At 58.1% G+C, this 24,862-nt stretch overlaps 1 protein-coding gene across 1 annotated transcript in view; it reads right to left on the reverse strand.

Annotated features, from left to right (window-relative positions):
* The window catches only part of NPLOC4 (NPL4 homolog, ubiquitin recognition factor), a 28,785-nt gene extending 3,923 nt beyond the window's left edge, over positions 1-24,862 (reverse strand). The window contains exons 1-13 of the mRNA XM_070394939.1: positions 24,749-24,862; positions 22,091-22,171; positions 18,966-19,078; positions 17,412-17,588; positions 15,974-16,022; positions 15,225-15,319; positions 13,415-13,538; positions 11,909-12,088; positions 9,102-9,188; positions 7,404-7,475; positions 7,131-7,257; positions 5,546-5,706; positions 1,914-1,985 (exon numbers count right to left, since the gene is read on the reverse strand). Of these exons, the coding sequence (XP_070251040.1) occupies positions 1,914-1,985; positions 5,546-5,706; positions 7,131-7,257; positions 7,404-7,475; positions 9,102-9,188; positions 11,909-12,088; positions 13,415-13,538; positions 15,225-15,319; positions 15,974-16,022; positions 17,412-17,588; positions 18,966-19,078; positions 22,091-22,171; positions 24,749-24,763 (1,353 nt within the window). The 5' untranslated portion in view covers positions 24,764-24,862. The remainder of the gene's footprint in view (positions 1-1,913; positions 1,986-5,545; positions 5,707-7,130; positions 7,258-7,403; positions 7,476-9,101; positions 9,189-11,908; positions 12,089-13,414; positions 13,539-15,224; positions 15,320-15,973; positions 16,023-17,411; positions 17,589-18,965; positions 19,079-22,090; positions 22,172-24,748) is intronic.

The raw sequence follows: 24,862 nt of genomic DNA on the forward strand, positions 1-24,862 counted from the left end.
CTCAGGAGCAGACTCTGTTCCATCTCTGGGTCCGAGGGCCCTGCAGACCAGCCTGGTCGGAGAGCCGCGCGAGCCCTGAAGTCCATGGGCTGCTCCAGAGCCAGGTGCGTCAGGGCGGGAAGGGAATCAGGGCCTGAGGTGGGGCACAGCTCTCTGTTGTCCCCCCAGAACAGCTGGAGTCAAGAGCCTGTGTCCAAAGGGAGCCGCACCCTCATTCGGCCCAGACATGCTCTGGTGATGACGAGGGCACGTGAGACCCAGCGGAGGTGCCCACGGGAGCCGCGTGGCCATGCCTGCCTGCCCCTTCCGGTGGCCAAAGCGTTCCCGCTGCAGTTCAGCACCAGCGGCAGCAGCCTGTGGGCCAGACTCAGGCAGCTCTTCTGGGTCCTCGGGCTGTTTCTAAAAGGTCAGGACGGGGGCAGCTGTGCCTCGCTGACCAGATGGGCGGGTCACGGCGGAGGGCGTGGACCCGAGCCACTGGCCCATCCCAGCGCTGTGGCTTGTGGGCCACACAACCTCAGCCTCTCTGCTCATCTGCAAGATGAGGCTGACCCGGCGCCTGCACCTGAGACTGCTCAGAGGATTAAATGCTCAGACACGTCGAGCCCTCAGGATGGCCACACACACACACACACACACACACACACACACAAACACACACACGGGACTCAGTTTTAGCCGCTGTCACGGTTCGAAAGACAATGGCAGGGCGGCCCCTGCTGCTGAGACAAAGCCCGTGGACAGCTCGGTCCCTCCCTTTGGGAAGCAGAGCACCTGCTAGTGAGTGAGAGTGGAGCGAAGGGAAGTGCTTGTTCGACGTGCACTTGCCCTGGAGAGCCCAGGACTAATCGGGGTGCCCGGGGGCAGGCACAGGCCCCAGGCACCAGGTCCTCTGCTTCAACCCTCTCCCTCCCGGCCCTTCTCGGGGCCGACTGGCCGATGCGTGGGCCCCTCTGACAACCTCCACAGGAGCCTGAAACATTGGCCCAGTCACAAGGTTTCAGACACCAGATGGCCCTCGTCAGGCCTGGACCTGGGGGCGAGGAGCTAGTACTTGTCTGGCACCTGCTGCCCGGGAACTTCTTCCACAGGAACTGGGGTGTCACAGGGACCGTGCTCCCTCCTCTACCAAACACAACCGGAACCATGCGCGAGGCAAGAACTCAGGGCGGGCGGGCAGGTGGGCGGCCTCTGGGGGAGACCTTAGGAAGCTGCTTCACAGCGCCGACTGCGCCTGAGAGTGTACCCGCGACCTGTCTGCCTCTGTCTGCCTCTGCGTCACACCCAGGTGGTCTGAACCCAGATGCCTGCGGCCTGAGTAACCGCTTTGTTCTTGGGAGCTGTCGACTGGATGCAGCACCGACGGGCGAGCTCCTGGGCCCGCCCTCCAATGCCAGGCCGGCCTCACATGCCGTCCCAAGCCCAGCACAGCCCCACAGGTCCCAGCAGTCAGAGCACTGCCTGCTGCTGTCGGGCTATCGTCAGGTAAGTCACCGCCTTGGTCTGTGGCCTCATCTGTGACCAGAGCCTGAGGCCAGAGCAGAGCTGAGACCCTGGGCAGATGCACGGGAGCAGGTACCCTCTCGGCTCTTGGAGCTCCACCCAGGAAACCCTACTGCCCCCACCTCGAGGCCATGACGGCTGGTCCCCGAGGACCGGCTGTGGCAGCAGCTGTGACCAGGGCAGCACCTGCACCCGCCACGCATGGACCGGTTGGTGGTCCTTTGTTGCACTTCAGTTCGGGAGAAGTTAACACCTAATTGTTTTTAAGGGGAAAAAACTAAAAGAAAAAGCTCTTAAAATTGAGGGCTCCTCAGGGAAGCCAGGAGCCCTCCCAGGCCTTGGCCTGCACCAGCCACTCTCCCCCCGCAGCCCTGGCTCCAGCGCTCCTGGGGCCTGGGGCACTCACTTACATCTATGATCAGATACTCCACGGGCAGCGGGCGGGCCAGCTGGGTGATCTCGTTGCCAAACTTGTCTATGTCCTGAAAGGGAAACAATGGTGAGTGGAGGTTTGCTGACCTTTCTCCCCTCGAGAGCTGTCTCCCCTGGTAAATGGTGACAGTTCTTGCTGAGGTGTGTGAAAAGCAGGAAGGAAAGTGAGCCTTTTCCTGCAGGGCCCGCCTTCCATCCCTAAGAGCTCTTTGTGCCGCCTCCATGGGGAACTCTTCACGGGGAACTCGCTGGGCAGAAGGACTCCCCGGAGCCCGCCCCCACGGCCGCCTCTCCTCCACAAGCTCTCTCACCTCAGAAACCCCACTTGATGGAACTGAATACTCACACGTTTCTAAGAAAATGCGCACATGAGCCACATGCACACAAGGACACAGACACGGAAACCCACCGCCAATCTGTCAAAGTCCACACAGTTTTGCTTTGTCAGATGCAGAACATAAAGTTTAATTATGGGGGAAATGGCCAGCATATGGTCATTAATCATAAAATGACAATTAAACCTGATTTATGTCAAACATGCTGTGTTCAAACAGGGCCCTGGAAATAAACTCCTGAGACCGATGCTTCTCATTAGAGATTCTGCAGGGGGGTCACCACTTCGCATGATGTAAATCACTCGTGGAGCCGTATCGGTTAGACACCCGTACTTCCCCATGACGGGGTCTGACCTAAACGTTTCTCTTTCCTAAAGCTCTTGGACCCACCTGGGTGCGAGCATGGCCACCCTCCCAGGACGCAGAGCCCTCGGTCAGACCAAGCCCACTGCCCCCTCCAGCCTCGCTCCTTTTGTTTAGAAACTGAAATTCCTGCTGCAACTCATCTCGCCAGTATCCACACCTTCCTCACCTCTGTTCACAACCGACAGAGCTGCCAACAAGCACTTGTCCCCCTGAGCTCCACCTGACCAGCTCCCTACACTGGGCATCGGCCCGTCAGAGGACACCTTCCTAGAGACCACACACAGCTGTCTGTCTGTCTGTCTGCGCACCATGAAGCCGAATGACTCTCCCCTCGGCTGGAGGGGACGGAGGGAGTGCCCTGCGCTGGTTTCCTCGGGGGTCAAGCTGGCCCAGCTCACCGGCAGCCAGAGGTGGGAGCCTGCTGGGGGCCCCAGGGGCCCCAGAAGTGGCAGTTTCTCGGTGAAGGAGACGAGGAGGCAGGAGTCAAATCCAATCCAACTAAATCACCATTTCCAACAATGCACGCTCGCCCTACGAGCCCTAACCTGCAGCGACTCACACGTAAGCGCCCATCGGAACTCATCTTCACACTGAATGGAGCTCCGACTGCAGAAGCAGTCCCAGCACCTGCTCGCTGTGAGCCCTCCCGGGGCTCTTGTTAAAGCTGCTCTCTGTCTTGCTGTTCTCTCTCAAACTTCACTCCCCAACCACACTCTCTGCTCCCCAGAAGACAGAGGTGCTGCAGGCCCCTCTTCCTGGGGGAAGAGCAGGCAATGCCCCCCCCATCTCACAGGCAGTCACTTCCACAGCGTCAGCAATGTCAGTGCAGGAGCTGGAGGAGAGCCTTCATTCTACGTTAGGCAGCTGCCAAAGTGTCAGCAGTTTTAGCTCCTCCTTGAGCAAGACACTAAGTCAAAGACCGTGGTCCCTCCTGCCTCCCTCCCGCCACGGCCACATCTGGACCCTGCGCACCAGCACGGAGACAGCGGAGAGGCCCAGGGCCCCTGCCTGCGTGAGCGTTTAGGGCGCCGGGCCTGGTGCTGGGACAGCAGCAAACGCCACCCATCGGGCACCACCTGCTCTGGAAAGGCGGGTGAAACCCTGAATGCACTGCTTTTCCCTAAGAACAGCCAAGAGGCAGCACACGGCATGAGCAGCTTCACCTGCGACCTCACAGGCTGCAGTGGGAAGTTCTCACCAGGGCTCCTCAGACCAACGCTGCAGCACGGCCGCTCACAAGCAGGCGAAAGCTGACCCAGCGCCCCAGGACAGTGGCTTCCACGCCCGTCTTCAGTCTCCACCCTCCGGGGCTACAAACACGCAGCTAACAACCCACGGGAACAGCGCGAGACCAAGGCAGGAGCACAGGCCTGTGCCACGTGCCAGCAGCACACAGCACGACCCGGGAAAGCACCCTGCCCACCTGGCAGAATTAACCACCACCCACAGCCACCTCAGGGTAATGACGAAATCCCGAAAGCAGGACAAGAGCGTGGGCTCTGGGTGCTGCCCCGGAAGCCTGGCCCCACGAGGATGGGCAGGGGGTGGGGGGTACGGGGTGCGGTCCTGGAAACCCCAACAGGACCCTCATGGGAATTAAGGGGCAGAAACAGCAAAGATGCTCGATACAAAAGTGTACCAGCTTCCAGCAGCAGCAGTTTGGGAACTTGCTTTTAGAAGGGGTTCTTTAGAACATGTGGGAATTACAATATGTACGTGTAGACCCCACAAGACAGGGCTGTGCAGGTGTAACGAAGGTTACTACCCAGCTGACCTCAAGATCGGGAGATGACCTGGGTCACCTGGACGCCCAGTGGAATGACAGGAGCCCCTCAAGGCCGTGCTGGCCTGAGACAGATGCTCCTGCGGGCCAGGCTGGGAGCCGCCCGGGGGGGAACCGGGAGCCGGCGCTCCCACCTCGGCTGTGGCCGGGACGGCCTGGAGCAGGTGCACGGAGCAGTCAGGGGGTCACACGTGTTGTGTGTCACCACAACCCAGCTGCAGCCGTGTCAGGGCAGCAACAGAAATTAACACAAGGGCCCAAACGACAGCATCCACCCACAGACCCAGCAGCTCAACAAACCCCAGACAGGACACGCGTGCCAGGGCCCGGGCACATCCCGATCAGACCACAAAACCCTGACACGGAGGACGGCTCAGCAGCGGGAAGAGCCGCGCTATGGACAGAGGGACCCGCGAGGGTGACAGCGACCTCCTGGGGAAACCTGTGGGTCAGGTGACCGTGGCGCACGCCTTCAGCCCTGTCTACCCAGTGAAACAGCCTTGAAAAATGAAGACAAAGTCCTTCCAGACATAAAGGCGGCCCCGCTCTCCGAGAAAGACAAAGTCCTGCGGCCGCAGGCGGTGCCAGTGAGCCCTAAGCGGCCCAGTGTGGGGGCAGGCAGGGACCTCAGTCACGACCAGGGACAAGTCCGAGCTGAGCATGAGATGGGGTCTCTGGTCCCACCAGGAAGCACAGGACTCGTCATGGGCGACACGGACAGCGCTTCTCAATAAGAACAGTTTTTACAGCTTTCACGAGAAACCAAGACTTAGAAGGGACAGTCACTTGTCTAAAGCGTCAGCGGGAACCTCGGCAGCTTCAGGAGGGCCCGTCACTGACCTCAGCTCCGTCTTTACTCCGGGGGAGGCCCTGACACGCACGTCTCCTTGTTTTTAGAGACCGAGCTTGTTGTGTTGCACGGTTTGATTTGGTGTCTAAACGCCAGACGCAGTGAAGCCACGTCCACTTCCGGTTACAGGCCCTACCGAGCCTTCATCCACAGCTGAGACTAAACCACTGCAGCTGACCAATGGCCCAGGTGGCCAGAAAGCACCAGAACCAGGCGGGGCCCAGGCAGGCCAGGGTCCAACGGCCTCCGTCCTCTGGAAGCCCGCCGTGTGTTTACCTTATAAAACACATCGGGCACGTACTGCTCACTGCTGGACTCCTTGACGTAGCCGAGCTCGGGCGCGTCCTTGCAGGGCAGCAGGCACTCGTCCCGCACCAGCGCCATGCACTGGTTGGACACCTGGTACCCTTCAAAGTGGACCTGGTTGTCTGGACCGCCTGCAAGAGAGACCTTCCGTGAGCATCCACAGGACATGCAGACAAGCCCGCATCTGCTCCTCTTCAGACCAGCAGAGCAGACAAGCCGACAGGAGCCTGTTGTAGCGGAGATTTCAAACACATCCAACAGCATCTTTCCGAGCGGCTTGAGCACCAGGCCTTGAGCACAGGGCAGGGAGCCGCCACAGCAGCCCCTCAAGCAGCCCCACCCAGGGCAGGGCACCCTCTCTCAGAATCCGGGAAACAAGACGGTAAACATTCTCCACTATCCGCCCAAACTCAGCTCAGAGTCAAGTCCTGGGCTACTGGTTTGGAGCCTGCCTGCCAGCAAGCTTTCGTTCCAGTGAGGGGGATGCATGTGGAGGCAGGAGGTGGGAGTGGGCGAGAGGAGCAGGACAGAGCCATGGCAGTGAGAGCCACGATAGCACCTGCATCACACCCGCAGCCTCTGCCTTGGAGAAACCTGCTTGGCCACCGACGCTGCAGCGTGGCCGCCCAGGGCGCCGCTCTCCCTGCACCTGCACGGCCCCCACGCGTCCCTTTATGTCCCTCGATCCCCATCCGTAAACCTCCAGTGAAAGTTACAGTGACGGCTGAGGCCGAGTGCCAGAGCTGCTGAGTGGGGTGAGGGGCCAGGGGGACCAAGAGGAGCCCGTCATCCTGAAAACATGCCTGTGGCCACCGAGACACTCCCTACAGAAACAGTAATTAAAGGGGCAGGTTGCCCCGAGCCAGTGGGAGCTGAAAACAGCAGATGGGGGGAGGTGTCTGAAAATCTGGAAGGTGCTGTTGCTCAGCAGTGGGGAAGGGCTAGCGGCTGTAGCCAAATGTAGTAAAGACGGCAGGCACTGCAGAGTTCGGGCGAGTCCCACACAACCAACAGGTATTCACAGCCAAGGGCCCTGAGTGGACCTGCACACTCAGGTGAGTAAAAGCCGTTTTGTTGTTAGCCCTCACCCGAGGGTATTTTTCCATTGATTTTTAGAGAAGGTTGAAGGGAGGGGGAAAGAGGGGGAGAGGGAGAGGGGGAGAGAGAGAGAGAGAGAGACACATCAATTAGTTGCCTCCCCGATGGGCCCTGACCAGGAACCAGGGATTGATCCTGCAACTGAGGTACGTGCCCTTGACAGAATCGAACCCAAGACCCTTCAGTCCGCAGGCCGACGCTCTATCCACTGAGCCACACCAGCCAGGTGACACCCCCGTTTTGATGACGGGATTCAGGTCGAGGGGGTCTCTGTGTAGCTGCAGAAGCAAGCATGCAGCCTCCATCCAGGACAAGGCCCCAGGAGGACGACGTGTGACCTGAGGGAGGGCCCCTCTCAGCTCAGAGCTTCACACAGTCACTTCGCGTCTCAGGAAACTGTAAGTGAAGGACGCCAAGTGAACAAGTGACGTTCACAACGAAATGGTCTTGACAATACCTGTGGCCACGGCAGTAACGAACTTGGACCCGAAGTGCCCGTCCGGGGAGAGCCGGCACATGTTGGGGTGCTTGTTCTGGAAGTCCCCCGCCGTGATGCACTCCTCTGCGCTCAAGAAGTAGGTGTCCTGAGGAGAGAGCACGTCATGGGAGCCTCCACGGCCCAGGAGACACTTCGGCCTGAACTGCAGCTCGTCGGGAACTGGGGCGAAACCAACGCCCACGACCTCCTATGAACCAGCACGACCAGCCGCCCCAGCCGAGAGCCCCTCACCTTGTTCCGACTGTATCGGACGGTGCCCTTGCGGGTGTCTTCCGAGACGAGGTCTGTGAATATCCAGCCGACCTGCGGACCGCGGACAGAGCCTGAGCCTCTCCCCCAGCAGCCAGGCCACACCTGGACCCCAACCTGCTCAGCTCAAGGCGGCCACCCTCCTGGTGCAAACAAGCCAAACTCACTGACCCGCCAGCCAAGTTCACGCCCAGCCCTGTGCCAGGTGCAGGGACCCCACGGTCAACAAAAGGAACAGACTGCCCACGGAAACAGCACCTGTGCCACCGAGAGGAAGCACAGGGCGCGTGTCTAGGTGCTGGTAAGAGCCCAGGCCTGGAGAGGGCAGCACAGGGACAGCACCTCGGGGACTGCGGCTGAAGGGAGCACCTGAGGTGCAGGGCGAGAACCTCCCGGCGCCAAGGCACCCCCAGCCAGTCCCCGAGTCCTCGCAGTGGTGGCCTCCGAGGTGTGTCCTGCTACCGTGACGGTCTGTGCGCTCCGTGCCGCTGGCCCTCCCCTGCCCGCGAGCCTCCAGCCTTCCTGAAGCCGACGGGATGGGCGTCCACGGGCTGGATCGAGGCTCACACCCACTCCCGCGCCCTGGAGGAGCGAGCTGGTGCCCAGCCGCTCGCCTGCACAACCCTGACACAGAACTCTTCAAATCCGGCTGCTGCACACACAACCAGGCAAATTCGGAGACCGTCATTTTCCTCTAAAATGCCCAGATGAATGCAGAACACAGGAGGGTGGCAATGAAGAAAAGGAGACTTAGAGGACAGGTGTGAGTAAGCAGTAGGGAGGACACAGCCACAACCAGCCTGAGCTGAATAGGCTGGGGAGACTGTCGGGAGAAAGGCACTTAGGTAACTGCAAATCCTCCATGGTAGTCACGGTTACCAGGAACTACACGCGTGTAACAAATACAGGTCAAAAAATTATACCGAGGAAAACTTCCAGGACTAAAACAGAAACGTGACCCTGAACGGAGATGCTGAGCCGTCAGAAACGAAGGGACATCTTTCTTACGACAGTGAAGTGCCTTCGCCCTGACACCCCTGCGTGGAAAGCACGTTTCCCGTCGTCACCGGAGGGAACGTGCCGTCTACACGGGCCTGCAGGAAAGGCACTGGCAGCGAGCGCTAAGCTGTGCTCAGACCCACAGGTAGCTGTGGACCCACCTGCGAGGTCCCGGCAGCCTCACACGGATGTGATGAGACAAACCAGGCCCACAGGCTCAGCAGGCAGCTCCCGCCTCCCAAGTGCTTCCCACCCGCACTGACCAGGGCGCTCAGTGCCCAGGAGGAGGACACACCTGCGCCAGCCCCATGTGGAACGTGAGCACCTGGCGGGCCTCGGCCAGAGGAACTCCCGCCTGAGGTGTGCGCAGCAGGGCAGGAGGACACGGCCTGGCAGGAGGACGGGTCCCCCCATGAAGCAGTCCCCAAGAAGTGTGGCTGGCGAATTTCAGTGTCATAGCCCTGGGCTGGGGTCGTACATTCTATGCTCAGGGACATGTTCGCACTGAGCGCTGAATCAGAGAAACATAAAAGCGATCGGCACCCAGTCAACACAGCGAGGCTTCACAGCGGCTGCCTGCACCGACGGCGTACTGCTGGCGCGAGCAGCTGAGGGCTCCGTCCGGCCTGGGCCTGGCCACGCTCCCTCCCGATGACCCTACAGAGCCCGGCTCCACGGTACCTTCCTCAGGCCGAGTTTGGCAGCGATTTCATCCACCACCTCGGCTTTTGGGTCTTCAAGTAGCTCCAAGCTGTTCTGTGTCCCAATCTGTCGGGCATTGAAGGGAGAGAGGGTTCAGAGGATGGCTCAGAAGAGCGCGGGCCCCCAGCTCCACCCTGGCTTCGCAGTCACAAGGAGCGCTGGGCGCCCCTGGCCTAGAGGAGGGTGACAGCAGCGGAGAGAACGCAAGGCCGGCGGAGAACACACACAGCCCAGGCCGCTTCCGCGCGTCCCTCGGCTGCATGTGCTTTCAGTCAAGACTCAGAACACGGAGACCTGATGCCGCAGCTGAGCCGCCAGTGTGGGCTGTCGGGGCTCAGGAGGGCACTCCACGGGTTAAGGTCCTCGTGGGGAAGAGGCTAGTTTCCAAGCGCTCCTGATAAACAGGTTCACTCTGGCTGGCTCCCGCCCAGCCTGCTGGCCCGGCCCCAGCTGCCTGCAGGAGGCGATGCTCGGCCGGCCTTGAACCCGCCCTGGAAGGCAGCTGTGGGTCAGCAGTAAGAAGTGTCGTGCTGAGCAGAGGCACAGGCCGCAGAGCCAGGACAGCGCGCAAGCCCAGCCCGAGCTTCCTGCCGGCACCTGCCCACCTGCCACACCTGGAGAGCCACAGAGCTGCCTCCTGCTGGCATCCCCATCTGGGACCATTAATCCTTCAGAGCAGAGACCAAGTCACACTCAGGACAAACCTGAGGACCCTGCTCCCACCACGTGCAGCATGAGCTTCAACACCTAACGAGCTGGAGGTGCAGGGTCCGCGAGCACCTCCAGGACCCAGGGGGCTGAGGATGCTGGGAGCAGTCTGGGCGCCAGAGGGTTCTGTCCCGATCCCTTGCTCAGTCTCACTCGAACGGAACGGAACGTGGGGATCCTCCACAATAAGACTCCCTCACACTGAGCCGAGCCCAGTACGGGGACACGGACACACACACACACACACACACACACTCCTCATCAGGGAAGCACACAAAGGCGTGGCCACGCACCTCATGGCAGCTCTCAGTAAACGCTGCGAACGCCAACAGGAAGGAGGGAGACTGCACGCAAACCTACTCACAGGCACAGGCACAGCCAGGGAGGCACTGGCACTGTGGGCAGCCCAGGCCTGCACACCAGCCACGGCCACGCGCCTGCATCAACCCTGGTTCAGGCAGAAAAGAGGCGGTCCTGGCGCGCTCTCCAGGGCAGGTGTGCCCAGTGTGAGCAGACCCACAGGACCGAAGGCTGGGGACAGTGAGCGCCCGTGTGTGTCTGCTTACATGAAAACAGGCAGACTGCGGCAACCTAGACTAGAAACTGTTACAGGTGGCACCACCTGCAGGGGAGGGAGGGCACAGGAGAAGAAAATGCCTTGTTTGCAGGTCTGACGTTAGAAATGTGCAATTTCCCCCCCAAAATATATAGCAAAGCCACCAGAACGTTACACAGCGCACCGTGTACCAGCACCCAGCTCAGCTGCCAATGTCTGCCGTGCTCCACCACCCCGCGCCCTAGCCACCCCCAGTCCGTCTTATTTCTGTCACAGCTCATGCATGACCCAGTGCCGACACGAGTACACTGCCCCCATGTCAGCGGGCACTGCTCCCTGGAACTCATGTCCACGATATGGAAAAGCAACCCTTCAGCACTCAAACTAGAACACAGCCGATGAGCACGAGCCATACCTGACTGGTAGCATCGTCGTACGGAAGGATCTTCACAGTAACTTTACTTTTCTTTTTTAATTTTAATTATTACTTATTTTTTAAACCTTCACCCGAAGACATGCTTATTGACTTTAGAGAGGGGAAGGGAAACATCCATGTGAGAGAGAAACACTAATCAGTTTCCTTTCCACACCCACCTCGACCAGGGATCAAACCGCAACCTCGGTACGTGGCCTGACAGGGAATCAAACCTTTCAGTGTATGGACGACACTCCAACGAACTCAGCCACACCGGCCAGGGCCCAAGTAACTGCAAAGCAGAGTGACAGCCCCGGCCGGTGTGGCTCAGTGAGCTGGGCATCATCCCCTGAACCAACAGATTGCTAGTTCGATTCCTGGTCAGGGCACATGCCTGGATTGAGGGCTCCATCCCCAACAGGGGCATGCAGGAGGCACCAATTGAGGTTTCTCTCTCACATCAATATTTTCGCTCTCCAAAAATCAAAACCTTAAAAAACTAACACACGTAATAACAGGGGTACCCTAGGGACCCTCCCCTCCCACCAAAAAAGCCTGATCCTCTTTCCAGTCCATACCAGCGGCCATGCCGGGGCCGTGATCTGAGCCGTGTGTGTGGGACCGGGGGGAAGACCGCGTGGCTGTTTCCGCTATGCCTGGAAGAGCTCAGCCAGGGAGGACACACGGGGTAAGAGGAGAGGGAAGGACTGCGGACACTTTGAGCGCAGCTGCTGAGAGTGGACTGCAGCTGGCAGGTGAGAGGCGAATACGGTGTCGACGTCCAATTTACTTATGTTGACAAACGTACTTGTCACGGAAGAGAATGTGCTGACACTCTCTTATGTCCATCGGGGAAACACACACTGAAGTATTTAGGAGCCACGATCTTCCTCTCCAATAATTCAGAAAGTAAGTATCGCGTGTGCGTGTGTGAGTGTGAGTGTGTGTGCGTGTGTGTGTGAGTGTGCGCGCGCGCGCGCGCGTGTGTGTGTGTGCGTGAGTGCGTGAGTGCGTGTGTGTGTGTGTGCACCCGCGCGCAGAAACAGACACAGGGCAGAGGAGCTGCCATCTGAGCCCACGCAGCCTCACGAGGAAACGCAGACCCACCTGAGGAGGCTCGTAAATGGCAGCCACCTCGGCCCGGATGCCCAGGGGGATGTCCTTGTGCTCCGTGTACCGCCCGTACAAGTACCCGAAGTGCTGGTTCCCCGTCTTCCTCCAGAAGTCCAGGAAGCGGTCAGCAACTGTGTGATTCTCAAACATGATATTGTCCACATGTCTGTATTTCTGTAGAGTTAACAACATGGGGCTAAGTAAAAGCATCCATAAGAAATAAGTAGCCTTTTTAAAATTAAATTTATTGGGGTGACAATGGTTAATAAAATTACATAGGTAAACATAAATAGCTTTTACCTGGCTCTTCACACACACACACACACACACACACACACACACACACGCCCGCCAACCTTTCGGACCTCGTGGACCCCTGGCTGGCGACCGCGGCTTTAGAATGTGCTCTGCCCTTAGGACCACTTCAGACTGTAGTGCAGCGGTTCTCCACCTTCTGGCCCTTTAAATACAGTTCCTCACGTTGTGACCCAACCACAAAATTATTTTTGTTGCTACTTCATAACTGTAACGTTGCCACTGTTATGAATCGTCATGTAAATATCTGATATGCAGGGTGGTCTTAGGCGACCCCTGTGAAAGGGTCGTTAGACCACCAAAGGGGTCGCGACCCACAGGTTGAGAGCCGCTGTTCTAGTGGGTACGTGGGGGAGAGGGGTTCCTACATAAGTTAATTCAAATGAACCTTACTGGGATTTCACCTAAAAGGGAGGTGGTCAAAGTCTCAGAGCAGCGGTTCTCAACCTGTGGGTCGCGACCATTGGAAAACACGTACAGCATATCAGATATTTACATGACGATTCATAACAGTAGCAACATGACAGCTATAAAGTAGCAACGAAAATAGTTTTATGGTTGGGGGTCACCACAACATGAGGAACTGTATTTAAAGGGTTGCGGCATTAGGAAGGTTGAGAACCGCTGCTCTAGAGGAAAGAGTAGTTCTCAAAAAGAAAGAGAACGGGAAGAGAGCAGGAAGGAGAGGAGGAGGAGGAGGAGGAACAACAACGGTTTCCAGATGGACGGGGGTTCCCTGAGGAGCAAGTGTGGCCGCAGCGGCAGGAACACGGTGGGCTGTTCTTGGGGGCAGGCAGGGCCCCAGTGGCAAAGGCCAGAAGAACCCCAGTTTTCCTGGTTCTTTCCCTCTTGCTTCAGCCTCGCTGCCCCGAGCTCCGGGCAGGCACCCCGAGCTGGTCCAGGACACGCTTCCCGAGGCTCCAGAGACGCGAGGCGAGGTCTCACGAGGCCGAGCTACAGGCACGGAGGTCGGCACAGCCACGGGGAGTTTTGCCTCCACACAAGCTGACAAACAGGAAGCTGACGCCCACCCCTGCTGGCACGAGCTTCGGGGTGCGATTCCACCGGGGCCCTCCTCTGCCAGCACTGCTGGGATCTGCTGCGTGTGACACTCCGAGAGCGGCAGCTCCCCTCCAGGGCAGCGTCCCCCCTCAGCCCCGGAGCCCGCTCCGCGCTGTCACTCACCTGTCGGTTGAGCGTGATGGCGCTGGGCTGGCACTTGGTGCAGATCCCGTTGGGCCACGGGAGGTGTCCCTCACACCCCGATTTAATCTTGCAGCTGATGTTCTCCAGGGCGACAAACTTCCCCCTGAACGAGAGCCAACGTCATCAGACGTGACAACAGGAAACGCTCGCGGAGACCGGCAACAACACTCAAATACCATCCACTCTCAACAGTTCCGCGGGGCGGGGCGGGGCGAGCCGAGGAGGCGCAGCAGGGAGAGTGGCGGCCGCTCCTGTGCACTGGACTCCAGGCCCGCCTCGCTGTTCCCACGTAAACCCTTTGATTGTCCCCGTCCCGCTCTAACGTCCGCGATGGTTGTCAAGAACACTGGTGAGCCCTGGCCGGCGCGGCTCAGCGGGCGGAGCCTCATCCCCTGCACAGAAAGGTTCAGGCTCGATCCCTAGTGAGGGGCATGCAGAAGGCAGCCAATCAATGATTCTCTCATCACTGATGTTTCTATTTCTCTTTCCCTCTCCCTTCCTCTCTGAAATCAATAAAAAAATTTTAAAAGATTAATAAAAAATATATTTTTTAAAAGAATACTGTTGAATATCTATTGATCTAACCTGTATCCCTGAGGGAAATGCAGTGCTTTTTAAGTTTCATTAATTTATCAGCGACATTCACAGGGTGAGACACATACCTAGAGGTGTGTAAAAATTGCTTTTTCTCAGGAAAAACTGATTAGGATACACAACAAAGACATCTTCACTCTGCTTTTGGCCAAAACAAAAACTGTGGCCACAAGCCTGCCAGCGAGGAAGCACGGGCCCTGCTCAGAACATTGGGGCGAACCCTCTGCCAGCGTCCTGCCCACAAAATGGCCCCAACACTCGGCCTCATCTCACAGGCCCCCGGCCTCCGCTCGGAGGGCGTGTGGAGCGCTCGGCGGTCGCAGGTCGGTGACAGGTACAAATGTGCCCCCGGAACCCAAGGTCCTGGACCCAGAGGGAAGAAAGGCTGACAAATTCATGCCCCTGGTCCAGAAACTTCCATAGCTTATCCCACTGACAGGCAAGAATGGGTGTCTGGTGGGATTTTTTTTCTCCCGGCCAAACATTTTTAAAAGTCATTTTAGGATGTCAGCGGCTGTCAGAGCAGAACGACCATCAGGCCCCACGATGTGCTGACTCGGGCGGGAGGGAGAAATCACAGGGATGTGGCCGACAGAAGGCTCACACAGGCAAGGACTTGACATGGCTGAAAAGACATCAAAATGGTCTGTCTCCGGCCACCATCCCGGCCTACACTCACGGGAAGAGCCGCCCGCTGCCGCCGCCCGTGCCCGCCTGGCTGACCCTGCCGACACGGCCAGCCCGTGCCAGCGCCACTGCTCCAGACCCACAGGGCTGCTACACACCAGGCTCCGGGCGGGGGGCTGATGGAGGCGGTCCGACGTGGCCACGGGGTGGTTCTGTTTGTCCAGAAAGCAGAGCAAAACTCAGACGCCAGCCACAACTGGCCACCATCACGCCTCATCTCATCCACCTTCAGCACCAAGTGGCCAGGGCACTGCCTACCCAGGAAAGTTTGGGAAGTCCCTGGGGGCCTCCACAGTGGCATCGCCAGCCTGGCATCTGCCCCACTCCAGGCTCCGGGCATCAGTTTCCACCCACCGGTTTCTTTTCTACAATCAGGCAAACCCATGAGTCCAAGTGCTTCGGGCCCAGATGCCATCTTTGCTTTTCTTATTTATCTGCCCTGTGGCTTCAGCCACCACCTACCAACACACAGCAAACTGTGCCGCCCGCCCGCCCGCAGGTCACTTACTTGTCAGCGCCCCCGGTCAGCTTCCGGATGTAGGCGTGGAAGGACATGTGCTTCACGGGCGGCTCGAGGTGGTTTAGGTAATCCTCGTCGAATGGCTGCCGAGACACAGAGCGGTCACACACCTGCGGTCCCACCTGCTGGGGCTGCAGGCTGGCGCGCGCGGATCAGTGCGGCAGAAAGGGCCAGGCCCACGGCCAAGGGGGGCTGGGGCTGGCTCTCTCTACCACTCTAGGTCAGAACCCACCTTTTGTTTGGGTGCCTATCTTTTCAAGATGGAAATGGAAATGGATCTCCATTAAATAGAAAATGCCCTAAGTCAAATAAGATTGGGAAAATTTTCCCCCAAAAAGTCACAAGAAGCCTCGTGGTGATGGGGCTGCCTCTGCCGTAACTCAGCCTAGCCGGTTGCCGTCAGCATTATCACGGCAACTCTCATTCTCACCGGACAGATCAGCAGGCGTGGGACTCAGGGCGAAGCAAATCTAAAAGACGAGGAGCACAGAAGTGCCTGGCGCAGCTGAGTGTCAGGGTTAAAGGATGGCCCAGGAGCCCCGGCAAGCACGGCCCTTCATCACAGCAACACAAACGCTGAGCCATCCACAATGCACCTAGAAGGCCGCCGCCATAAATAAGGGCTGCCTCTGTGCCTCTGTGCGGCGGGCCCTGGAGGAACGACGAGGTCCTCTAACCCCGAGGGCAGTGCAGGGCGAGCCTAGCGGCTGGGGAAGCAGGAACTGCTCTAGACTCACCTCTAGAGGAACACAGTGCACGCACTTCCCCAGCGGCCCGTGGCGGCACCTGAGAAGAGCGCGGGGCAAAGAAACACAGTGGTTAGCACGCCTGTTCCCTCCTGCGCCTCCCGGCGCTGCTGACACTCACAAAAATCACAGGGAATGGGTTTAAAGTCATTTAAGTAAATAAAAATCTTAAGCAAATACTAGAAAGGGGTCCATGGATACGGCAGAACCCCGACAGAGGTAGGTAAACAACTCTAGTTTGAAAAAAGCCCATAAAGGATGCCTGGCTCGGGTGCAGTCACTTCGGGCAGAGAAACCTCGGAGCTGAGCGCACAAGCCACAGTGGACATGCACCCGGCACGAGGAGGACGAGGAGGACGGGCTGGCTGAAAGCCCAGTGGTCCCTCCCGGCTCAAACAGTTCTTTTTTTTTTTTTTGTAAATCCTTACCTGAGGGTATTTTCCATTGCCTTTTCAGAGACAATGGAAGGGAGGGAGGGAGAGGGGAAGGGAGAGAGAGAAACATCAATGTGACACATCATTGCTTGGGCCTGTCCGCCCCAGGCAGGGTGCCCCTGAAAGCTAAATAGGAGGTTTCCACTCTCAAAGGAGATAGAACCCTCCTCTCTGGTCTCTCCCACTGCAGCTTGGGGAGGTCAGCAGCAGGGTTTCTGCAACAGCGCTTCCCTTCCCTTCCCACTGAGACTGGTTCCGGCTGGCGCTCTGAGCGCTGAGCCACGCGGCCAGAGCTCAGTCAGGGCCCTTTCCAAATGGGGCATGCTCTTAGGTGCCGCGAGCTTGACATTTCTGAGGAGAGGGCTGGTCTCCTACAGGCAGGCTCTATGGCTAGACGAGAGGTCAGCTTGCACATGCACACTCGGCTCCTGAAGCCTCAAGGCACCGAAGGGGAGCGGGCAGCGGCCGCCAGGAGGAAAGGACGTGGCAGAGGCTCTGTGCCGACAGCAGCAGAGCACCGCTCGGGCTCTTGGATCCGAGACCGACAAGCCGCCAAGGCAGCGTCTGGGGCCCCAGAGTCTGGGTGTTGGCACCTCCACGCCCAGGGAGGATGCAGTTAGCAAGACTCCGCTGCAGGCAGGCACCTTCCCTCAGGCAGCCCTGCTCCCCGAGCGCAGACTCAGGTGTTTCTAACTGCTTTCCTTAAAAGGAATTGAAAAATCTAAACAAAAGCACACGTCACAGGCATTTATCTGGTTCGAAGGGGCACTGTCTTCAGCAAACAAGGTGTTCACTGAAGAACAGAAGCAAGTCCGTGCGTGTGATGCTGGAGCGGCTCCACCTTCACTACACGGGGCGGCAGGGACGAGCCCCCCACAGGCGCGCACCCAGGTGTCACCCCTCCTCCCCCCCTGCACGGAGCACTCAGGTCTCTCTGGGCACATCAGGGTCAACCTGGGTTGGTTCTTCCTCGGACCCTCGCTACCAGCACTCACAGCTGCGGGTCGCGGCTCCGGTAGATCTTCCCGTCCTGCCGGCTCAGGTACTGGTCGATCTCATCCTCCACCACGTTGGGAGCCCCAAGAGCCTTCAACGCCACCGTGGCGGACGTCTCCATTTCTGACGAGGGTCCGGCCAGGCTCGAGGGAAACAGGAACAACAAATCGCCATGCCTGTTCAACGACAAACAGTCCAGGCCCATCCTTCTGGCACCTGAGCTGCACAGACACCACCTGGATGGGAGGGTCTGACTTCTGCCAAAGCCCAGGCCGACCAGGCTGAAAGCTCAACACGAGGCGGCCACTCTCAACAGAGACCAGACGGCTCTTCTCCCGTCTCCCTTCTGCTTCCATCTTAGAAAGAGCAGCAGCAGGGTCTCTGCAACGGTGCCTCCTGCCACCTGCATGCGAGCACTGATGACACACGTCCACGTGCCTCTCTAGCTTCACAGAGGGACACCCGGCCGACCCGGGAACGCGGGTTAGGGCCACCCTCACACACGATGGCTCTGACCCTCGGTTTCCAGCTGCGGACTGAAAATACTGTGTGTTTACTGGGACGTATCTGCGTAGGAGTGGGCCTGCGCAGCTCAGACCCGCATGGGTCAAGGGCCAGCTGGAGTCACAACACAGACTGGGGGGCAGGCAGCTTCTCCCGCCACCTCATTCTCTGCTTGGCCCCCACTTCCCTTCATTCGCTCCTAAGCCCCCTATTCAGCCCCCCCCCCCCATCCTATCTGCTTTGGACACATCCTTCCATTTCTTTCTCCTTGTTCCTGCACACGCGTGGGCACGCACACACGTCACTGCTGGATGAAAACGAGTCTCAAAGACATACTGTCTGCATTTGTTTTTTCTTAAATCCTCACCCGAGGATATTTTTCCATTGCTTTTTAGAGAGAAGGGAAGAAAGTGGGAAAAACAGAGAGAAATATCTGTGAGAGAAACACATCGATTCATTTCCTCCTGCATGAGCCCCCATCAGGGCCCAGGAGGGGGAGGAGCCTGCAACCAAGGTATGTGCCCGACTGGACTCAAACCTGGGACCCTTTGGTTGCAAGTCAACACTCTATCCCCTGAGCCAAACGGGCCAGGCATGCTTTTTTTTTTTTTGTCAGGAATTTCTGCCTAGGCCCCAGGTTGTTTTTCTTTTTTAAAATATATTTTCATTGATTTCAGAGAGAGGAAGGGAAAGGGAGAGAGACATCAATGAGAAAGAATCATCGACCAGCTGCCTCCTGCACACGCCTGACCAAGAATCAAACCCTGACGTCCTGGTCCATAGGTCGATGCTCAACCACTGAGCCACACGGCTGGGCTGCACTTGCTGTTCTCATGCGACCACACTTCGCGAAATCCACCCAAACAGTCTTGTCTAACCAGCACTTCTGGCGGCTGCACGAGGCTCCCAGTGAAGCGCCTCAGGACGCATCTGGGGCGCCCACGCTGACAGCGTGCCGCTGTGGCCCCTGCCACCCGGACGCCAGAGGAAAATGCTCAAGACAAGCAGCCCCCAGGGCCTCCCCCGCGGCTCCTCACAGTGGTACCCACTTGATCTTCAGCAGGTTGAGGGACTTGTTGGATGATGCCGTGATCTCTCCGGTCTTGTTTCTATTGATGTAAACCGAGAAGCCATTATTCTGGAAGCCAAACTCCTTTGCGACCTGAAAGAGCCAACAACAGATTTCATGAAACAGCTCAGTGGCAGTGCTGACTGCGTGCACGCAGGCGTTATGGGGACTCTCACTCAATTCAGAAGCTGCTCCTTGGTAACCAAATTTCTCCCTACTTTCGCTCTCGTGAGGAAATTAGTTCTGCTTACAGATGTCAAGCGAAATGAGAAAAGCGGCCAAAAAGAAGCAAAGCTCCACGTAACACTAAGACTGAGAGGCACATTTCAGAGCCACGACTGTGTCTGGGGATGCAACTTCTGTTGAAGTCAAGTGTAAAGACCCAATTCCAGGAGGGCCTCGTCCACGAGATGTGCAGCACCTGACATGGAACATTCACTGGATGGGTGTCAGCAGAGGGAGATGACAGAAGGAGCCGATTAACATAAAAATAGGTTAATAGAAACGACACGAGAGAAATGAACAGGCCGAGGAACCTGGGACGATGTCAGCTGATCCTCAGGAAAGAGAGCAAGAGCAGAGCTGAGAAACACCTTAAAGAAAACGGTTGAAAACCACAGAATAACCAGCCCAGGGAGCTCAGCAAACCTCAAGGAGGAATAAGAAGGAAGCCGTCCCAGGCACATGGGGGCCACGCTGACGGGCGTCCCGGGGGTGCTCGGGGTCAGGTCTGCCAGCCCTGCACCCGCAGCTGGAAACACCCTCCCACACAGGGGTCGGAGGAGACCGTTCCCAGCAGCCACATGCAGGGGCTGCGGCCAAGGCTCACTGAGGAAGTGCTCCTGGACGCTCTGCAGGCTGCAGAACCACGGACCAGGCAGAACCCAGACCTGAGGAGCCGGAAATGCACGGGAAATGCACACACCTGCCCCGCGGAGCCCCGAGGGAGGCGAGGCAGGTCCCGGGAGACCCGCACACGCCCTTCCCCGCACACGCGCTCTCCTCCCTGGTTCTTTTACCTACGAGTGCTGTGTCCTCTCACATGGGATTGCTGATAGAGCCTCGCATTTAGTTACTATAAGGAAAGAGTTGACTTAATGATTAACTTTATGTACTAACCTATTTTCTACTGATTTTAAAAAATGGATTAAAACTAGCTCCAAATCACCTTGTCATTCTGAAATTCTCAAAGTGATCAAAATGATCTTTAAGACAAAGTTAGGATTTTATATCAGATATACTGAAATAAGCATTTGGTACCATGTATTTTTTTCCCAAGCTAAAAGTGGTATTATAAAATTAAGCATCAGGAAATTAAGACTGAAATTTTGTGTCCCCAAGTACAAAAAAATTAGGACTCAAGACTAAAAATAATAGCTTTAATTTGACTCTTCTCTGAAACGGCTTCGATATAAACTGAAATTAACTGTGGTATTTCACCAATTCTGCAAAAACTATGCTTCCTGTAGACAAAGCACTGCAAGCTACCCCAGGAATGAGCACTCCTCCGCAGGATGTTAGCTGTAGGGACGGTAAATACTCCCAGACGTAAACACTCCGAGGGGAGCCACGAGACCAGCCCTCGGAGTGAAGGAGGCTGCGGACGGACGAGCACACCACGGCGTCCTGGTCCTGTCAGCACGGACGCAGCGATGCCCAAGTGGACAGCGGCAGCAGCCCCGCCCATGAGCTGGCCCCGGGGAGGCGTGGAGTCCCGGTGTGTTCCCAGGGCTCCTGTGGAGCCACTGCCTCTGGAGAGTGTGAGCTCTGCACCTGAAGATGCCGGCGACACCCAACGTGAGGCGGGCCTTGGGCACAAGCTCGCAGAGCCTCACAGCGCCTCCCGCCTCCTCCACCCCAGCCCGCGGGTCAGGAGAGGGTGCCGGGGTGGAGGAGGCGGAAGGCTGCCCAGTGGCGGCCGGAACGCTGGCACCACCGCCACTGTGACCTGGGCCTTTGCTTCATCGTTTTTCAAGCATCTCTCAGTACGTATCTTATTTCATGGTTTTAAAAAAAGTTTCCAAGTGTTAAAAGAAGGGACTGTGTCACATGCCGCTGAAAGGCCAATTATGACCAGACTAGGAACCGCCCCCGAGAAAGAACAGGTCGGACCTGGGGTGACTCAACAGGGGCCGCAGAAGGCCGACAGGACGCGAGTGTGGCCTGAGGAACTGCCTGGGGTACGCCTGAGAGGGAGCTGAGGGAGGAGCAGGAACCAAGGCCTGAGGTTCTGTGAGGCACTTGCAATGCACATGATGGCAGCGCTCCTGCCAACCTCCATTCCAGTGGTTCTCCACCTTCTGGCCCTTTAAACACAGCTCCTCATGTGGTGACCCAACCATAAAACTATGTTCGTTGCTACTTCATAACTGTCATGTTGCTCCTGCTATGAATCGTCATGTAAATATCTGATACGCAGGATGGTCTTAGGCGACCCCTGTGAAAGAATCGTTGGACCACCAAAGGGGTGGCGACCCACAGGTTGAGAACCGCTGCTCCATTCCCTTACAGGCGTACGCCACATGTCAACAAGGACCAAGGCCACCAACTGTGGGGACAGCAAGCTGGAGCCAGCAGTGCCACACTGGACGACACACACTCTACAGGCAAGTTTGTGAGGGCAGAAGGCCATTCCAATGCCCCCTATAGGACACCTAGGTACAGCCCAATTATTCACTGTTAAAAATGAATACAGCCCTGTGCCTGGCTAGTGTGCTCAGTGGTTGGAGCACTGGCCTGTGTACCAAATGGCCTCAGGTTCCATTTCTGGACAAGGGCAAATACCTGGGCTGCAGGTTCAATCCAGGCCCCGGTTGGGACATGTTTCTGGGGGCAACCGACCAATGTGTCTCTCTCACATCAGTGTCTCTCCCTCTCTCTCTCTCTCAATTCCTTGGGACTTTGGTCCTACAACTGTACGCTGTGCCCGCTGTGCCACAATCTGATCCTGTATCAATCCAACCAGTCACAACAGGAAACACAGAGCAGGAGACTGGCCCGGGAGTGGGAGGGACCAGGAAGTGAGGAGAGGAGAGAAGGCAGAGCACAAAAGGGAGTCACCGTGGAGGACCGAGAACCTCAGAGGTCAGAGCAAAACACAGGTACCTTTTTCAGAAACGCTGCCGCTGTCTCCCTCTTTGTCGCTGTGATCCGCTTTACCCCGTCCGGGGACTGAACGCGGATGATCTGTTGTAAATAAAACAAGACGGTCACTACCGGCTAGGAACCGGCTCTATCCCCAGGGACGGGTGCAGTCTCTTGCGCCCCCTCCCCCTGGCAGTGCCCACCAATGTGCCCAGGTGAAGCACAGGGCGAAGTTCGCTGATTCTCAGCTTTCTGCTTCACTCAGAAACACACCGCTCCAATTCTTAGCCGTCACTCATAGAGTGTATCTGAAACACTGACATTTTTATCCTCAGATTCCAAAAAAGGGAAGGATAAAGCCCACCATGAATCATGAATGACTGGGTTCCTCAAAAAGACCAAACTTTGTTTCAGGATCTATACACACACATTAGACTGATTTAAAAGCACCAGCCCTGGCTGGTTTGGCTCAGTGGATAGAGCATCAGCCTGTGGACTGAAGGGTCCCGGGTTCGATTCCCGGTCAGGGCACCTGCCTGGGTTGCGGGCTTGATCCCCAGCGGGGGGCATGCAGGAGGCAGCCAATCAATAATTCTCTCTCACCATTGATGTTTCTATCTCTCCCTCTCCCCTCTGCTCTGAAGTCAATAAAAAGATATTTTTTTTCAAAAGTACCAGAGGAAATCTAGCTTGTCATTTACCTTCCCCACCTCCTTGGGGTGCAGGGGCAGGGCTGTCATTTACTTGTAGTAAAGATGAAAAGAAATGTGCGTAATACAGTGATAACACTTAGCAGGATTTTAAGAAAATGTAAAACGGCATCATTTCCAGGACTTGATTTCATGCTGATCAAAGCCTTCGGAAGGTGAGTGACTACCTGGCAACTGCGGGGGCAGGAGACAGCAATGCCTGCCACCAGACAGGTGACCTCCAACCACCTGGGGGGAGGCGGTGCCAGACAGAATATGCCGGAACGCTCCCCGCAGCAACCGCAGCACTGTACTGTCTGAAACACTTTACGGGTGAAAAGTGCCACAAGCCCTTGTTTTAAAAAAAGATTCACCGACAGACAAAATGCCACAGCAGCTTCAATCTACGCTCTGCTCTCATCAAACCAAGAATCACCCAGCTTTTCCTAAAACAGCTCGGCTATCCGCTTTCACTGGCCTGAAGAGGCTTTGCCCCACGTTCCCCTCCATTTTTACGGTTGTTTTCAAAGCTCCCTGTGACACCGCTGTCGGGAGCATGACTATCCTCCTCCTTCTTGCTGCCTGGCTGCCTGTGTAGCTTCCTCCCTCGTCCGTCGGCAGCAAACAGAGGCTTCGGCTTTCAGCTGCCTCCACCTTGGAGCCTGCTCTGCTGGGGCAGTGCCTCCCTGTGACCCTCCCGTGTGAGGAGCCCAAGGCCGGGCTCGGGGGGGGTGGGGACAGTAGGGACAGCGCTGAGCCTAAGAGTCACTCCACTGCAGGGCTACCGGTACCGGTACCGCAGGGCGTGTGCCTGGCCCCGCCTCTACCGCGGCCACAGAGACAACCCACACCCAGGGCGGACCTGCAAGGGGACACAGCCCGGGTGGCGGGGCTCCCCTGCTTCTGAGTAAATGGCTGAGAGCTCCGCGGGGAGTCTACGAACTACCGAGAGGAACAGGGGCGATGCCCACACGAGTTCTGAGAAGGCTGCTCTCGGCTTTGACAACCACCACCTGCCGGCCGCGGGGCTCCGGGCTGAGCATCGACCTGTGAACCAGGAGGTCCCGGTTCCATTCGGGTCAGGGCACAGGCGGGGGCTGCAGGCTCCATCCCCAGGGTGGGGCGTGCAGGAGGCGGCCAGTCCCTGACTCTCTCTCATCATGGATGTCCCTCTCTCTCTTCCTCTCTGAGATCAATAAAAATATTAAAAAACAAAAAACTTTGGAATCAGTTTCAGAAAAAGGAAGGCCACCCCTGTCGGTCGTCCCCCACAACCCGGGGAGCTGGCCCCACACACGGGCAGGAGCACGGGCCGCCCCTGCGGGGAAGGGCAGGGCTGCGGGAGGCCGCGCCCCCGGGAACCTGCTTCCCAGGAGTCGGATGCTTGGGCCTCAGGGCTGGGCCCCGCGGGGACCCCCACGTCCCTGGAGGCCCGGGGTCCCTCTGTCCACCTGCCATGTTGACTTTGGAGGAAACTTTCCCCGAGTGACCGCGGGGCGGTTTCTGATTATCAGTGGCTTTCTTGGTCCTTTAAGGGGTAGAACCAGAGGGTGCGGAGCCCCAACTTCAGGAAACCGACTCCCACACGGCCCTGCGCGGACGGGGGCCGTCACCCCCTCCCGCCAGCGGAGCAGGGGCCGGGCTCCCGGGGAGGGTCGGCCAGGCCCCGCGTGGAGGCAGCGCCTGCCTCCGTGAGTCGTGACACGGCCCCGGCCGGGCGGGTGCGGGGCGGGACGGGGCGACGAGAGGTGAGCGAAGGGCAGCGCCCCGCCTGGCCGGCCCGGCAGCCCCGCCGCGGGGAGACCCCCGCCTTCCCCGGCCCGCGGGTGAGGGCGAGGGTCGGGGACCCGGAGGGGCCGAGGGGAAGGCCGGGCCCGCCCCGCAGCCAGCCCGGCGCGGTGGGCGGGCGGGCCGCGGGGGCCTCCGCAGGCCGCGCCGGCAAATCTGCTGCCTCATCCCGGCGCCCGCTCCCGCCCGGCGCCCGACTCACGATGCTCTCGGCCATAGCGGCCGCTCCCGCCTCCGGGCTCGACGCCCGGGCCGCCGCCGCCTGCCGCCCCGCGGGCCTCGCAGCCCCAGCCCCGGCCTCAGCCCCGGCCCCGGC

The sequence above is a fragment of the Myotis yumanensis genome, unplaced genomic scaffold (genome assembly GCF_028538775.1).
Source record: "Myotis yumanensis isolate MYYU_CA2020_CCGP unplaced genomic scaffold, mMyoYum1.0.hap1 SCAF_16, whole genome shotgun sequence".
In the NCBI taxonomy this organism is placed as follows: Eukaryota; Metazoa; Chordata; class Mammalia; order Chiroptera; family Vespertilionidae; genus Myotis; species Myotis yumanensis.